General features: G+C 38.9%; 1 protein-coding gene across 1 annotated transcript in view; it reads left to right on the top strand.

The window, feature by feature from the left end:
• The window catches only part of ANK2 (ankyrin 2), a 346,470-nt gene that overhangs the window by 224,328 nt on the left and 105,555 nt on the right, over nucleotides 1-16,587 (top strand). Inside the window, exons 14-17 of the mRNA XM_061164158.1 lie at nucleotides 4,565-4,663; nucleotides 10,321-10,518; nucleotides 13,816-13,914; nucleotides 14,454-14,552. Of these exons, the coding sequence (XP_061020141.1) occupies nucleotides 4,565-4,663; nucleotides 10,321-10,518; nucleotides 13,816-13,914; nucleotides 14,454-14,552 (495 nt within the window). The remainder of the gene's footprint in view (nucleotides 1-4,564; nucleotides 4,664-10,320; nucleotides 10,519-13,815; nucleotides 13,915-14,453; nucleotides 14,553-16,587) is intronic.

Below are 16,587 nucleotides of genomic sequence, written 5' to 3'. Positions count from 1 at the left end.
ATAGGTATATTTTGCAACTTTTCATGTATCCTAAAGTCCATATTGGTCTCCAGACAGCTTTTGTTCTGCCAATAAATGCTGGATAGTTCAGAATTCTTCTACATAATCTAAGTTAGGATTTTTATTTCCCATTTCTTATTTCTCTCATTTTCTCGGAGTCTGCCCAGTTTAACTTTGATCATTGAATGAAGATTTTCTTTTGAACAAGAGAACTTGCTCTGTACAAGATGATGTCAAGTATTTGAAGCTCACCAGGACCCACTGAACCACTGAGAGGTTTTAAAAAGTATTCAACAGAAATAACTCCCCCAATACATGTTAGTGTTTGTTATTAAAATGAATCATGTTTTCAAAAGCAGTTGGTTTACTATGGCTATTAATTTTGGGTATCCCATTCCTTTTAAGTTGTAAAACAAAATGTTCAAGTTCACTTTTTATTCATATTCCCTCTCACTTTCTCATTTCCTTGTGTTTTACACTCTGTTTCCATGCTGAACTTTCTGATGCGTGGACAAAATCCATATGAAATAAATTCATTTGATTTTAAATATGATTTAATACCTCTGCTTGTATTCACAATTGGAGTATAAAACCACTAAAGAATTGAAATATAGTCTATATTTATAATTCCCCTACTTATAGCTTATTGATCCTAAAGTAATACTGTATGCTAATTTTAACTTCCCCATTAAAGATAAGTTTCACAGCATGCCAATTTGAGTTTAATTTATGGTCACTTCTTAGAACTTTAAAAGAAATCAACAGCATCTTTTTGTGTGTTCAGAAATGACTGCCTCTCTTTTCTTAAACTGAGACCTGTACAACCCAGTACCTTTTAAAAGAAGTTCTCTGAGTACTGTACTGTATTTTCCTTCTCTGCATTAAAATGCCTACAGCATCTCAGGAGCAATGGTGATACTATGTTAATTACATCATCATGCTATAATAATAATATAGATAAGTGTAGTCTATGCAATGCTTGGTTGAAACTCCCTATGTTAATCTTTCTGAGGGGAGACTTTGAAAAATCTTTCTGCGGGGAGATTTTTGCTAAATATTTTCTTAATCAAAGAAAAGCCACAAGAAATGCTTGTATGATTCTGTGGCACTCTTAATTTGCTTCTTAACTGACCAATTCCAAATTGCTTGATGCTTATGGTTTTATTCCATATTAATATGCTCCATTCCACCAAAAAATACCTGTATAGGCTACATATAGATTTTCAAATAAAAATAAATAGCAATTAAAGCAATAAAAATATTGACATCTTTAGGTTCTTAAATACTCCCAAATTTGGCAATTGCTATATTAAACTTTCACTTCCACCTGGTGGTCATTATAAAGTTCTTCATTCTTCATCTTCTCATTTGTCCATCCACACTCTTTTCCTTCAGATCCTTCACAATAAATACTTTAGGGGCACCTGCCAATGCAGTCCTCTCCTTGAATGTGTTTCTTAGTTGCTTTTTGTTTGTTCATTTTAAGTTTTGTATGATGTGTCCTTCAGGGAGCAGATACCATATAGATAGGGTTGCCAGAAAAAATACAGTACTCCCAGTTAAATTTGAATTTCAGATAAACAACACATAATTGTTTTTAGTATATGCATTCCCCAGGCAATAGTCAAGACACACTTACGCTAAATTAATTATTCTTTGTCTGGAATTCAAATTTAACCGGCCATCCTGTATTTTGATTTGGTAATTCTGGCAACCCAACATTTAGAGGAATCTAACTTTCTCTAGTAGTGGGATGCCTGTGAACTGATGTATTCTCAAGACGTGAGGTTATAGCTACTGGATCGAAAACTCTTTGTGGGTTGATTAAGAAACCATGTGAACACTGGCTGCCTGCTTGCTGTGTCAGAGTTGGTCATTTCCCGACCCCAAAGTACCCCACCCTTGGAGCCTTTGTGTGTTGCCTGAAATCATGTTGCATTTTTGAATGCAATGCTGTCTGTTGTGCTTTGATGCTTTCCAACTGATGCAGCCAAAGTGGAAGTCAACGTAGCTGTCAGCAGAGTCAATCTTAATGACTGGGAGGAGGGGCATGAAATTTAGTACCTGCTTTGGACATGAGCATACTCATTCTCCTGCCAGTCTTGTTTTTGTCTCAGAATTCACTCCAAGCTTGAAGTGTACCAACAACTCAATCATGTGCAAATATTATTACTGCAAAGTTCCCTTTCCAGAAAGCTCACAGATGTACTTTACAACCTAGAAAGCTGAGCTGACAGTTGTGATACATCCATAATCCAAAGTATGCATTGACAAGCGTGGGAGTAAAAACCCCAGCACTTTGGGGGCTGTCCAGAGCCCAAATGTGGGGGACACAGAGTTTTTCTCTTCTTAATCAATGGATTCATGGCTTAAGTTCACACTGCATATTATATTTAAGAATGTCCCCTAATCCTTAAAGTTAATTAGCTTAAGATAAGGAAAATAAGGTCATTGAATAAGATGAGGTACCCAGTAACTAAGAAATGGAAGTTACTGATTAAAATAATATATAATATCTTTCATTTTCTTATTTATACTTTGTATAAATAAGGATAACATAAAGCTAAATGAATAAGGACAATTTATGATAAAAGTAAGTTATCCAGAAGTCAAATAAGAATTGAACAAGGCCATGGTTTTAAAGCGGACAGACAATTTGTGTGTATATATGTGTAACTTTTCTTTGAATATAATGTTTAATATTTTAGGGTTTATATCTTATCAATTTCAAATGCATAAACACTATAAAAATAACTTATTTTAAGTACAAATAAAGATATTGGAAATACTAAGACTACTGGAAACTTAGTAGTCTAAGTTTAAACTACTGGAAATACTGGAGACACTTTACATTTTGGAAACCCCTTACTGATAAAGTTTGGCTTGTAAAGGAAACATATAAATTCATCATTGAGTAGGTACTCCTGAGACCACTTTGATTTAACTTCTTATAAGAAAACTTATTTTTGTCTTCATTTCTTCCAAAATTAGTAAAATTGCCATATTATTATAGGACTTTGAATTTAAAAATTGAGTTTTTGTTTTTTTTTTTAATCAGAAGATCTAGCTTCTTCTATTTAGGGACAGGTTTTAAGTGATACAGAAAAGTTAGAAATCGTGGTTGTCTGAAGAGGAAAAATCTTCCCATATATCCAAAGGGTGAAAAAAAATGTAGCTATTCTGATAATGTTATTTGATGTGATAACATACTCCAGATACATTTACAAAAGTCAAAAGATAGCGTCAGAAAATAAGGCCATTAGAGGGTAAATGAATCACCAACAAAAAGAAAATTAGAGTTAGACATCCAATTCAGTGCTTTTAAATTCAGATCACTGGAAATGAATGTCTTATAATTTCATAAGGAGTGGAATGCTGAACACTAGCAAAAAATGAACTGTGAGCTAAGCACCAAACTAAAGTTTGCCTTAAATCTTCTTGGTCTAAGTGTTTGTTGTGCAAGGAATCAGAAGAAATTATTCACCAGGATTTGGCAGGTGTTATCCAGTTACCTCAGCCAACTTTGAAATCAGTTTAGTCTATTTGGAATGGTTTACTTTACCAGGTTGAAGTCAACCTTCTTTTCTAGTATAGTTGTGGTGACAACAGTAACTTTTATTCTAGAATCTTATTCTTTTGTAATTGTAAAATTGTTTAACAGAATGAACCCCTGCTTTCTTTAGAACTACTGTGATTTTAGTATGCTGATTGGGAAAAAAAAAAATCTCTCTCTTAGAGGCAGTAATTAACAGGCTTCCTAATGAGAAAATTCTCTTATGTCTAACCACCATCCTTCATGCTGCAGGGTAAGCTCCCTTTTCCTGACTAGCGTGTCTTCCTTGATGCAGCACGGAGATGCTTAAGGGGAGACCCGAAGCTCAGTGCGGCCCCCCTCAACCTAAGCATTGTTAACATTGCTGTACTCACCTCTGAGTGCTTCTCTCAGATAACCGTCTGTAATCAAACCTGCTCATCAGTGATAAGCAGGGACCTCCCGGGCAAATCAGATTTCTCATATGACTGTCTCTTGTAACACCAAGACAAATGCAATGTGAAATAACAGCTTCTTTCAGAAGTAAATGTTGAATTCTGGACAGGAATGGCTTCCGTATGGTGCAGGTGCTGCAGGTTTTGTGTTGACTTGATCTTCAGCATCTAGAGTGTCTCATTATTAATAACAGGATGAAGCCATAATCACATAGGCAAGTGTGACAGATTTTAGGTTTGCAGGATGAAAGATGACTTCATGTCACCAAAGACAATTTAGGTTATGTTGGTTACAAAGTCAAACCTCAGGGTATCCTGGATGTTTGGGTAAGTTCACTGGTTTTTTTATGGAGCAGAAGAATATATATATGTAAACATTTGTTCTATCCTTATGAAGATGGAGAAGATACCAAACTGTGTTTTCCCAGACTGGAGAATTGTGAAATAACTGTGCCTTTCCCTAGATTTCTGACACCTTTGGGTATAATGCCATCTTTCACAAGAAGGCACATTTTGGTCATGTGCCATGCCGCGCGGTGGGTTTGCTTGGGACTCAGCGGTCTCTGTTTCCTGGCAGCGTGGGGAGACGGCCCTGCACATGGCCGCCCGAGCAGGCCAGGTGGAAGTGGTGCGATGCCTCCTGAGGAACGGCGCCCTCGTCGACGCCAGAGCCAGGGTAGGTGCTGGTGCTCGGGCTCGCTGCACGGACGTGCATGGCTTCGGTCTCCAAGGGAGGCTGCTGTCCTTCATCTCCTGACCTGGAGGTGCCAAGGGCTGTAGGTGAACGCATTCATTCAGGAACAGTTTTTCAGGCAGAAATGGAATGGTACAGTAAACATACACAATGGAAAATACACTCCAATTTTAGAAACTAACATTTGAAAAAATATACAGTATGGTGTCTAAGAAATTTGGCATTGAGTAACGTTTTAATGAATTTTTTTAACCTACGAAAGCGCTTGCACAAATATCTTCTTTTTCATGAGCTTTAATATTTTTATCTGTATTATATAGATACTAACATAATAAAATTTATTTCTTACCACCAAAGCTGATCAAATTTCCATAGACATTTCTTACTAGTTACCGAGAAACAAATCATGTTCAAAGTTTTCATGTTTCCCCTTCATCTGCTTTACTTTCTTCCTTTTGGTAATGAGTTCTACATTTCTTCTTACTCTGATTTTCCATATTTAGACATTCTGCCCTTCCACTCTTCCAAAATATGAGAATTTTGGCCTAGGAGATTGTGTGATTGGATTCTTCCATTTCTAATTCCCCCATGAGTTGATTTTTTCCGTCTTCTTTTCTAAAAAGTTTTGCTTCCCTGTTGCTTTTTTCACCTTCTTCCTCTACACTGAATATTTTATCAATATCTTCTGTTTCCTTTTCCACACTGTTAACTTTTGCGCTAGCATCTTTGGGATTCTCATAGAATATTTAAATACTTTTTCTCTCCTTGTTCAATATCTAAGCTAGAAGTCACTTCAGCATGAATCCCACCATTGTGAGTCCATTTCAGAAACATTAGTATACTGGAATGAAAGCATTCTACTCGAGTCATACAAAGTCATTTCACTTCCAGGTCTTTATGATTAAAATGTAAGCTTGAACTTAGAAACCTTGAAACTCCTCTAGACTTCCTTAACATTCTCTGACTCTGCGAATGTTGCAGCATTTTTTTCCTCAGACCTTCATGCAGAATGCAGTGATGCATGGGCAGCCTTGACATTACTGTTGTGCATTTAGATTTTATCCACCTTTCTATCCACTGCACAAGTAGTGTAACTTGTGTTCTTTGGTAATCATCATTGATGTTTTATGCTCTTATGTATTAAGTGTTTTTGTTATCCAGTCTCTATTCTTCCCTGCCTTGGCATTTTTCTTGCTTCCCTCTCCCCTCCCCCACCCTTAAAGACTATTTTTTAAAAGCAGTTTTAGTTTCTCAGCAAAATTGAGAGGAAGGTTCATAGATTTCCAAAAGGCACCCGACCCCCTTATCTCCCGATTATCAGCGTTCCCCGTGGAAGTGGTACATTGATTATGAATGATGAACCTACATTGATACATCATGATACCCCCAAGCCCACAGTTTACACAGGAGTTCACCCTAGGTGTTGTACATTCTCTGGGTTTGGACAAATGTATAATGACATGTATCCATCCTTAAGGCATCAAACAGAGTAGTTTCACTGCCCTAAAAATCCTCTGTACTCTGCCCATTCTCACTTCCTTTTAAGTTTGCCTGGCAATTCAGCTATTAGAAAAGAATTATGGTCAGTCAATGCACTCTGAATACTAAGAACTTCACTAAGTTTACCAGAAATTGTGGTAGTGTTCTGGCAAAAATTTTATAATCCATGCTTAATCATAAAAGGCCTTCACATTTATCTCTCTTAATATAAAGTGAAGTGAAAGTGAAAGTCACTCAGTTGTGTCCAACTCTTTGGGACCCCATGGACAGTACAGGCCATGGAATTCTCCAAGCCAGAATACTGGAGTGGGTAGGCTTTCCCTTCTCCAGTGGATCTTCCTGACCCAGGAATCGAACCGGGGTCTCCTGCATTGCAGGTGGGTTCTTTACCAACTGAGCTATCAGGGAAGCCCTCTCTCTTAATATGAAACTGCCTAATAGTTTGAGTCAAATTCCCACATGCATGCACTTCTGAAAACTCCCTCTCTTAACCTAATACTGTTGTGCTAAAATTCACTTTCTTCCAAAGGGGAGACAGTAAAAATTTTACCCGGTTACCACACTGATCTCTAAGGCCAAGGTCTCTGGGTCATATGTACTCTTCTCTATCGGGTGGTAGAAATATTACCGCATGGTTATATAATCATGGGGCTAAGTCATATTTATGAGTGATATATAATGAAGGAAATGTCATGTCATCACAATAATATCTTTCACTTAAGAAGTGCAGGAAGCATACTCTATTCACTAGTCAAGAGCATGGGTCATATTTTGCCCGAAGGACTGGAGCAGGGGCAGCCACGGCACGGGTTCCTGTTCACACCGTGTCCCTGGCCCACTCCCGGCCCAGGTCCTTTCTCATCCAGCCTCCGCCATGGACGTAACGGTGGGGGCGGGCTGCTAGGACCTGCGCTTCCGGGAGCTCTCCTGCTTTAAGCACCCACATTCTGCTGGCACAGTATGGGGGTCTGACATTTTCTTTAGGTATTGAGCAGTCACAGGGTTCCTGATTTAAACTCACTTGAAACTTAACTAACTTGAAACCTTAGTTAGCTGCCAGCAGATATGGTTCCTGGGGATCTTGTTAGCTAGAAACTAGTAGCGGAAATTTTATCAAGCTTTTTAACCCTGTCCCAGCCATTGATTTTTGTCATTTTGGTAAAAGGGGTTGGGGCGCAGAAAGTCCCCCTGATTTTTCAAGCTAGTAGTGATGTTAAGGCTGATCTCAGATCTACTTGGATCAGGCTGTATCACAGTGAGTGATGCTTTATGATGAGAGAATTATTGCCTCTCTATACTGCCGATGGTAACTGCAGCCATGAAATTAAAAGACGCTTGCTCCTTGGAAGAAAAGCTTTGACCAATCTAGACAGCATATTAAAAAGCAGAGACATTACTTTGCCAACAAAGGTCCGTCTAGTCAAGGCTATGGTTTTTCCAGTAGTCATGTTTGGATGTGAGAGTTGGACCATAAAGAAAGCTGAGTGCCGAAGGATTGATGCTTTTAAACTGTGGTGTTGGAGAAGACTCTTGAGAGTCCCTTAGACTGCAAGGAGATCCAACCAGTCCATCCTAAAGGAAATCAGTCCTGAATATTAATTGGAAGGACTGATGCTGACACTGAAACTCCAGTACTTTGGTTTTCTGATGCGAAGAACTGACTCATTGGAAAAGACCCTGATGCTGGGAAGGATTGAAGGCAGGAGCAGAAGGGGACGACAGAGGATGAGATGGTTGGGTGACATCACTGACTCAATGGACATGAGTTTGAGCAAGCTCCGGGAGTTGGTGATGGACAGGGAAGCCTGGCGTGCTGCTGTCCATGGGGTCGCAATGAGTCAGAGGCGACTGAACTGATAGTTTCAGGAGACCGAGAAGGTCAAGATACATACAAGTTTTCTTTAATATTGTCTTCTGTGCTTTCCCAATTCTTTGCCTTGGATTGAATTAACTTTAACTGGGGGTGGCAAATTAAACTTTTGTTATTCAACAGGAAAACAACAACCCACATGTTCAGCAGTCTTATAGTCTCTGATTTCAGGTGGAAAGAATTTCTTATTGAATCTGTATGTTCTTTCCTTTTCAATTTTCAGATAGGATTGTACCAAAAATTGAAGAAATTAGGCAAGAAAGCTTAATTTTTAACTCTTAAAAACAAACAAAAAAGTACCTTAATGCTCTTGGTCTAAGAACCAAGAGACACTGATAATTTAACCAGTTACTCTGTCACCACTCGTCAAGGTGAGTCACTTCCCAGCTATGGGTGAGGGGTCATCGTTGCCCCAACTCTCTCCCTTGCTCACTGAAAACACACATTACAATGTGTCACTTTGCAATGCCCCCTCTATCAAATTCTGCTGGGCAGAAGCCCAAGAAAGGACGCCCAGAAACCACAGACGTTCATGATTGCTATCCTCAAGCTCTTTGGTCTTTTGATTGTTGTGGTGTTTGCTATCCACTTATTTTGGCAGTTGTTAATTCTCTTCACTCTTCTTTTGTCTCCTCTGTATTTCAGAGGAAGCTGTATCTGTTAAAGTGTTGTCAGTCTCCTTTCCTGTTGAGATTCCCCCATTGTCCTGTTAGTCTTCTTACATGTGTGCTAGGTTGCTCAGTCATGTCCAACTCTTTGTGACCCTTTGGACTGTAACCCACCAGGATCCTCAGTCCATGGGATTTTCCAAGCAAGAATACTTGAGTGGGTTGCCATGCCCTCCTCCAGGAGATCTCCCCAGCCCAGGCATCGAACCCAGGTCTCTTGCGTCTCCAGTATTGGCAGGCAGGTTCTTTACCGCTGGTGCCACCTGGGAAGCCCGTTAGTTTTCTTAGTGGCCGTCATACTGTCTCTGTGGAATGAACAGACAAAGAAATGTCTTTAGAATTCATTGCCTGAATTCACGTTCTGTTTTAATAACTGAGTGACCTTGGACAGTCCTGGAGAACTCATTTAATTCCTTCTGGAAAAGACCGACTAATACATCCTACCCCTTCCTATGAGGTCTGTTAGAAGCATAGGACTTGTCGAGTACATGAGAGAAGTTTAGAAAGTGCAGATTTTTCTAAAATCCCAGTTTTATGTAATTACTATTTATTATTTTGTTCTTACCATCCTGGAATGCATATAGTGCTATTTCATCTCTTCTTGTCACTCCCTCTTAATACTTCTTTTCTTACAACTTTAAGATACTGCGTTTTTTGAACAGTTCTTCCCCACTGTATCTTCTCTATTCATTCTTAGCCCTGGAAGCTGGCCCAGCTTTTCCTTCTTCACCTTTGTTAGGACATGCCCTTGGGCAGATTAGAGATATACCTGTTTTCATCACTGAGGTTACACAGAATTTTCTTTTTATGAGAGAATAGTTTGGCCTGGTTTTCTGAACACTGAAAACGTTTTCCTGACCACACATTAGAGTCAGGTGGTTTCTTGAACCTCCTTGAATGTGTCCTTCCTTTCTCTTATACCAGCTATATCCTCTCCCTTTTTTAAATGAAAAGCACTTGGCAAATTCCTAACCCCATTAGCTTCTCGCCAGACTTCCATTTGATCTTTGAAGCCCTGGATGCAAGTCCCAGATCCGTCTGCCACATTTCCTGGAATGACATCTTTTTAAATCAGATTACAATATCTTCTTTATCCACAGTCTCTCCTTGAAGAAAATAACCAGCATGTGTATCCTTGGCCTGCTAAGTGGAATAATAACACCGTTTTCCCAGCATCCTTTGTTCTTTTTCTCTTGATACAGTTCCCAGAATACTGTCTCTTGCTGAAAGCTTTTGGATGAGAATCTAGGTCGTAGGACTTCTGGACTAGATTTCTTTCTTATTCAGAACGATAAGCTGGTTTATATTTAAACATAAGTGAGGGCTGAAGCCTTAATGAATTGAGAAGCATTTTGGCAGGTACAGAAAACAATGACCAAGTTCATGGAAATATCTACTTTTAAAAAATCTGAGAAAGAGTGTGTGATCAAACAGGTCATTCTGTAACAAAATATCAATTGTGGTCAGAGTTGAAATAATTTCCTTTGGGGTAGAGGTTCCTAAAGATTCTGAGGAGACATCATGACATATCTGGGTGAAAAGCACTATCGGTAAAGTTCGGTATATCCTGGCACTAACTTTTTACTTGACTTGAGTTGTAGGAGGAACAGACGCCTTTGCATATTGCCTCCCGCCTGGGTAAGACAGAAATTGTTCAGCTGCTTCTACAACACATGGCTCATCCAGATGCGGCCACTACAAATGGGTACACGCCGCTGCACATCTCTGCCAGGGAAGGACAGGTGGACGTGGCCTCGGTCCTCCTGGAAGCGGGGGCAGCCCACTCCTTGGCGACCAAGGTACGGGGAGTGGCTTCATGCCGACGGGGACCGGGAGCGGCCCTGGTCACAGGGTGCCAGGGAGGGCAGGTCTCCCGTCAGCCTCCCGCGGCTTCTTTCTCTTTGAATATTTCAGATTCATTTTCCAGATGACCAAGGGGGATTGTGAGATTACATATAGTATCTTCAATAAAGAGGGCTGGATTTTCTTCTTCTAATTTAATGCCAGTGTTATTTCTAGAACTTTATTATTATTATTTTGGCCAGGCTGTCTGGCTTGTGGGATCTTAGTTCCCTGACCAGGGATCAAACCTGGGCTCCCCGTGGTGGGAATGTGGAGTCCTAACCACTGGACTGCCAGGGAATGCTCCCTAGAACTTTAATTAAGATGATTTCCATAAAGCAGGGGCTACATTCTCTTCACTTTCCATGGTAAAATCTGTAATATATTGTCACGAGGAAAAAAAAGTACTATTCCCAAATAACATTGAGCTAGTATTACTAGTGAGGAAAAGAAAATGGCATTAGATTGGCAGTACTGTATTTGTTAAGAGTTAAAGAGCTTGTTAAGAGTACCACCTATAAGTTCACTTTACTTAATCTTGCTTTTTCCCAACCTTGGTATCAGCTATCACGCCTTTTCTGTTTTCTACTTAACCAGCTCACAGTGGTTAAACAGTGGACTAAACAGAAGTGGGCTGCAGAATCACACTTTATTAGTCACTATTGTCATCTAACAAAGAATATCCATATCACTTATCCTCAAAGTTTAATGCTAGGGCAGACAAATTGTTTTCCACTTGACGCATTCTATTTGAGATCCACTATTTGAATGTGACTTAGAATGAAACACAATTTACTGGAGCAAAAGAAATGAACTAGTCCAATATCCCACTGGAAAAAAATAATAATAATAATAAAAAAAAAAAATTAAAAAAAAAAAAAAAAAAGAAATGAACTAGTCCAGAAGAGGAGAATGAGACGTATTACAACCTAAGACAACTGAATTGTTTGCAGGGCAAAATAATTCCGAAAAGTCCAACAGTGATTCAGATTATTAAAGAGACACCTTCAATTTGCTCACAATAAATAGACATAAATACTACATCTGAGCGAGAAGGAAGTTTGCAAGTATAAACTGAAGTATTGTGATGGCTTCTGTCCTCTTAGCGATAGAAGCAGTCCACTATCTGTCATGACTTACCTGGTCACCTATGACTGCAAAACATGTTTTGATGTAAGAAACTGGTGGTTATTCAAATGCTGAAATCTAAAGGGTTGAAAGTACTTTTAATTTTTTTTAAAATCATAGACAACAAAAATGTATTTGGTCCTTGAACACTGAGGAGGTTAAGGGCACCCACACTTCATGCAGTTGAAAATATTCATATAACTTGCAGTCTGTCCTCACATCCGCACTTCCTCTGTATCCTGGTTTCTTCCATATCCATTGTGCATCCCTGGATTCAACCAAATGCAGACTGTGCAGTACTATAGTATTTGCCATTGAAAAAAATCTGCATATAAGTGAACTCCCACAGTGCAAACCCATTTTATTCAAGGGTCAACTCCATAATAAAAATAATAGCAGCAATAGCAACCCAAGAAAGGTTGGGTGATTGTCTCCTCAGACAAAGGTGATAAATAAATGAAATTCAGATATGTAAAATATAGAAATAGGGAATAAAATACAGTCCCTTGTCTTTCAAAGATTTTTGGAATTAAAGATAAATCTAAAGCAGTACTACAACAGTTAAATAGAAGGACTTATTAAACAAAACAGTTCCACAGTGGAAGTGACTGGGGTTCTGAAGAGTAGTTGACTCATCATTATTAAAGCTATTTGAGTGTTTATAAATATCAGAGGGCAGTGAAATCCTGATGAGATTAACATAGGGGAAGAAGGAAAATGTGTGACTCAAGAGAGATTTTCCAACCTCTATTTTGTGATTCTACAGTAAAGATTCTACGTAGTCTTGTCTAATAATAGTTTCCAAATTTATAAAGGGGCTGGATCACTATCCCAGCAAGACTTTAAGGATAAGGAGTTTATTTTTTTGTCTTCTTTACCACATGGTTTGTCTCAAAGAACTCTGCTTCACCCTGGGGGTCACCCCGGTCATTGTGTGTAGGGAGGAGAGTATTAATAACATATGTTGGCTTCAATGGACTTCTTGTATTCGTCCCACACTTGCAAAAAGCAGATTTACTCTCCTCCAAAGACTGACTAGTAACTAAGGTTCAAAAAAAGCAAAAAGAAAAAAGACTTCTTAGCTAAAAATAATTTGTATGGTGATACTGTGAGAAAGCAGTGTTGTTTCTTGAGGGACGGTCTGTGTTCTGACGCGGGCCTAAGTGGTCTGGAGGATAGACCGGATCTTAGACCACTTAACCCAGGCATGTCTGTTGCGTGTGTTTTGCAAGCCCTGGTCAGCTTTAGAATCCCCCCACGCCCACCCCAGTGCCAGAAGAGCTTGTGGTTAGACTGTCTGGCCAAGAGGATGGATTTGAGATCACGGTGTAGGAGCTGAGCCATCCTAGAGATCTGAGTCCAGGAACTTGGCTATATTTGTAACACACTGCTAATTACAGACAGTGACGTGGATTCGGCACACAGGACACTGAATCTGTACATACAAACGTGTAGGAGAGCAAGTTTGTCTGGTGTTCATCAGCTCAACAGAATGCCAGAAGTAAAGTGTATTTTCCAAAAGGTATTAGATAAAGTGTGGGTCTTCTGAGAAAAGGGATCATAGTCAGGAGGAGAGGTGGTTTTTAAGGTGAACACTTTTTGTTCTGTCCACCATTTATCTTGCTATATCTGCAGAAAAATGCAATCAACTGAATCACAAATCATTTTTTTTATCATGACTGATAAAATACCCTAAACCTTAAGTGAAGAAATCTGGAATTCAGGTATTATAAAAAGAATAGGAAAAAAGAGTCTGGACAGAAGTCACTATTGTTTTAATCCTATTTATTTTAGAGGTCAGAAAAAGACAGGATTTTTTTTTTTTTTCACTCACAGATCAGAGCCATTTTACTGACCCTTGCACATTCCAAGCCTGTAAGGTCCAATTTCAGTCTCCAAGCCCTCAAAATAAGATTTCTTTTGTCCAGTCTATCAAGCCAAACTCTTGCTTGTTAAATTTTATTCCTTATTCTAGTCCTCGTTTATGACTAACAGATTTAATATTGCCAGTATTTTTCCCCAAATGGAGAATCAACATAGTTTGCTTAATAGGTTTTGTTAAAACGATTTTGTTAGCAGTCACAAAGACAAATGCTACATTTTACTTTTGTTCTTCCCATTTTCAGAAGGGTTTTACCCCCTTGCACGTTGCTGCCAAGTACGGGAGCCTGGATGTGGCAAAACTTCTCTTGCAACGCCGTGCTGCCGCAGATTCTGCGGGGAAGGTAAAAGTTTTCAGTAATGCACGTTTGTTCTTAGCCTATAACTCGGTTAAGTTGGAAACTTGGGGGATCGCTGTTCCAAGATATTTTTCTCAGTCTTCTGAAAGAAATATCAATGTAATTGATGAAACTATGCCAAATGGACATGATGCCTGTGACCTGTCCACATACATACCGATTCTGAAGGTGTTTAAAAAAGCAGTGTCTCAAATGTGTGTTGGTGTCACAACAAGGTCCAGAACTTCTCTATATTAAGAAGAATCCTTGCAATGTTAATGTAATAATTCTTACATGGCATTTTATACGTTTATTCATGGTGGAATCCAGATGCTATGTGTTAAATCGTAAGCTCAACTGGTCATTTTCAGTTTTAGTTACATTTCTAACATGAAAATCATGAGATATTTGTTTTGACTTTTTCCTATTGACTATATTAATTCATTAACGTGAACTTAATCGGTATTAGTTTCCGTGCATCCTGGCAGCTTTACAGCAGCTAATGCTAATTTATTAATACTGAAACTTAAACACACCCTTTGCAGAATGGCCTTACCCCGCTCCATGTCGCTGCTCATTATGACAACCAGAAGGTGGCGCTGCTGTTACTGGAGAAGGGTGCTTCCCCCCACGCCACGGCCAAGGTGAGGCCCGCAGAGAGGACTGAGGGACGCAGGATGGAACTAATCTGACAGCATGTGGGAACTGGTTTTTAAACACACGGTATTGTTATAACTGCAGCTAGTACTGATAGTAGCTTTTGGTATGAACATTTTTTCCTTTCCACTTGATTCCACAAAGCCTTTTAAAACTTTTTGCAAGTCAGCAAACATTAAGGAGATGTGCCTAGGAACCAGGAAAGATGACGGTTACTGCCAGCACGCAGTGTTTTAGACACTGAAGTATGAATTTTGACATAAGAAAGTTCAGGTTTTTCCTTTTCTTGCATACACCAAATGTTGTGATACACCCACCCTTTCACTTGCTCATTTTTTCTGACTCTGAATTTTCATTGTGCTCTATGAAATGGTCTTTGGTTTTTAAATGTTGCATTCTTGTTAACTGTAGCATACATCCTTTTAAGTTTCTAATCTAGGAATGCATTTGGGGAGTATGTGCAGCAGCACCTCATAAAAGAGCTCCAGCTAAGACTTGAACCTTTGGATGATGTTTCTATCATTTGAGCTGCCTCTTTATTACACTGAAAATACATATGAATGTCATATAACACATAATGTCATTATTGTCTGTTGCATTTATTCATTCAGCAGACATATATTGAAAACATGTCAGAGTTTATTTATCTTAAAAGGAACAGTATTTATTGCGGTGGAAAAATATTCATGCTATATATCAGATGACATAGTAGAGCAACAACTGTTACCATCTGTATGCCAAACACTTTACATGCAATATCTCATTTACCTTCATAATAATCCTGTGAGATTAGGGTAATAATTTCTATTTTACAGATGAGGAAGTGAGATTTAAATAGGTTAATTTGTAAGTCCAAAGTCACATGACTAAGAATTGACAGAGCTAGGATTTGATCTCAGACAATCGGACTTTAGAGCCAGCACTCTTAACTACTAGGTCTATTGTGTCCCAAAGCATTAGAGAGAGAATTATCCACTTCTAGAACAGCAATATGTACATATATACTCACATGTCTATTTAAATTATATATATTATACATATGTAATAAAATGGAATGCTCTATTTAGAAGTGTATTTTGTATAATACCAAATATTTTATATATAAAAATGTTATATATGATGAACTATTACAAATATTTAAACTTTGTACCCATACCTACATATGTGCCTATATGTGTATGTGTAAATATGTTATACACATATTTTATTGTTACAAATATATAGCTTGTGATGTTTATCAAAAGAACAGGACAAATTTTATTATCGCACATACTATTCTTATTTATAACCCCTTTTCTCTGTAATGTCATCAGTTCTGCACTTGTCATAACACGTCTTTCTTCTTACAAGACTATAAACTATTTGAGGACAGTAATCATGTTATATTCACATTTGTATGTCTCTGAGGTGTCTCATACAGTATTATGTTGGTTCTCAATAAATTTTAATGAAAGAATGAAGACTGAGCAACTGTCCCAATGAGATAAGAATACCTGCTCATTTAACATCCCAGTGTTTTTTCCATTAACTTCTAGGCTGACCATTTTGAACAAAGGTATGAAAGACTTTGTCAATACCCAACACAACTCTTTACTTGAACTCTTAATATGTATAAAGAAAGGGTTGTTGTAAAACTATAAAATGGATGTTCGCCTCCCACAGGAGAGTCTCAATCTGCCAGAGAGAGAAGACCTAACTTACAGTGTGTATGGTTTTTCTAAACAGACAAATATAGCCTTGCTCTCTCGCCTGGACAAAGTGTGGTCCTTACTCAGGAGCAAACATACAGAGTCCAGAAGGCTCGGGAGAGTGGCCTCTCCCGAGGGGGAGTGTGTCTTGCCTGCCCCAGCTTGTCAGGGAACATGAGTCCTGTAGCTCCGAGGCTGCTCCGAGAGGCTGCTGGTGGGTGGACCCCACCCCTGTTTCCACTCTTGACGCTCTGTTCACTACAGTACCCTAACCACCCCTCCAAAGCCCATCCATCCGCCCACCCCCACCTGCCACACACACACACACACACAC

Source organism: Dama dama, chromosome 17, assembly GCF_033118175.1.
Source record: "Dama dama isolate Ldn47 chromosome 17, ASM3311817v1, whole genome shotgun sequence".
NCBI classification, from domain to species: Eukaryota; Metazoa; Chordata; class Mammalia; order Artiodactyla; family Cervidae; genus Dama; species Dama dama.
This window is presented reverse-complemented; position numbering and strand designations above follow the sequence as displayed.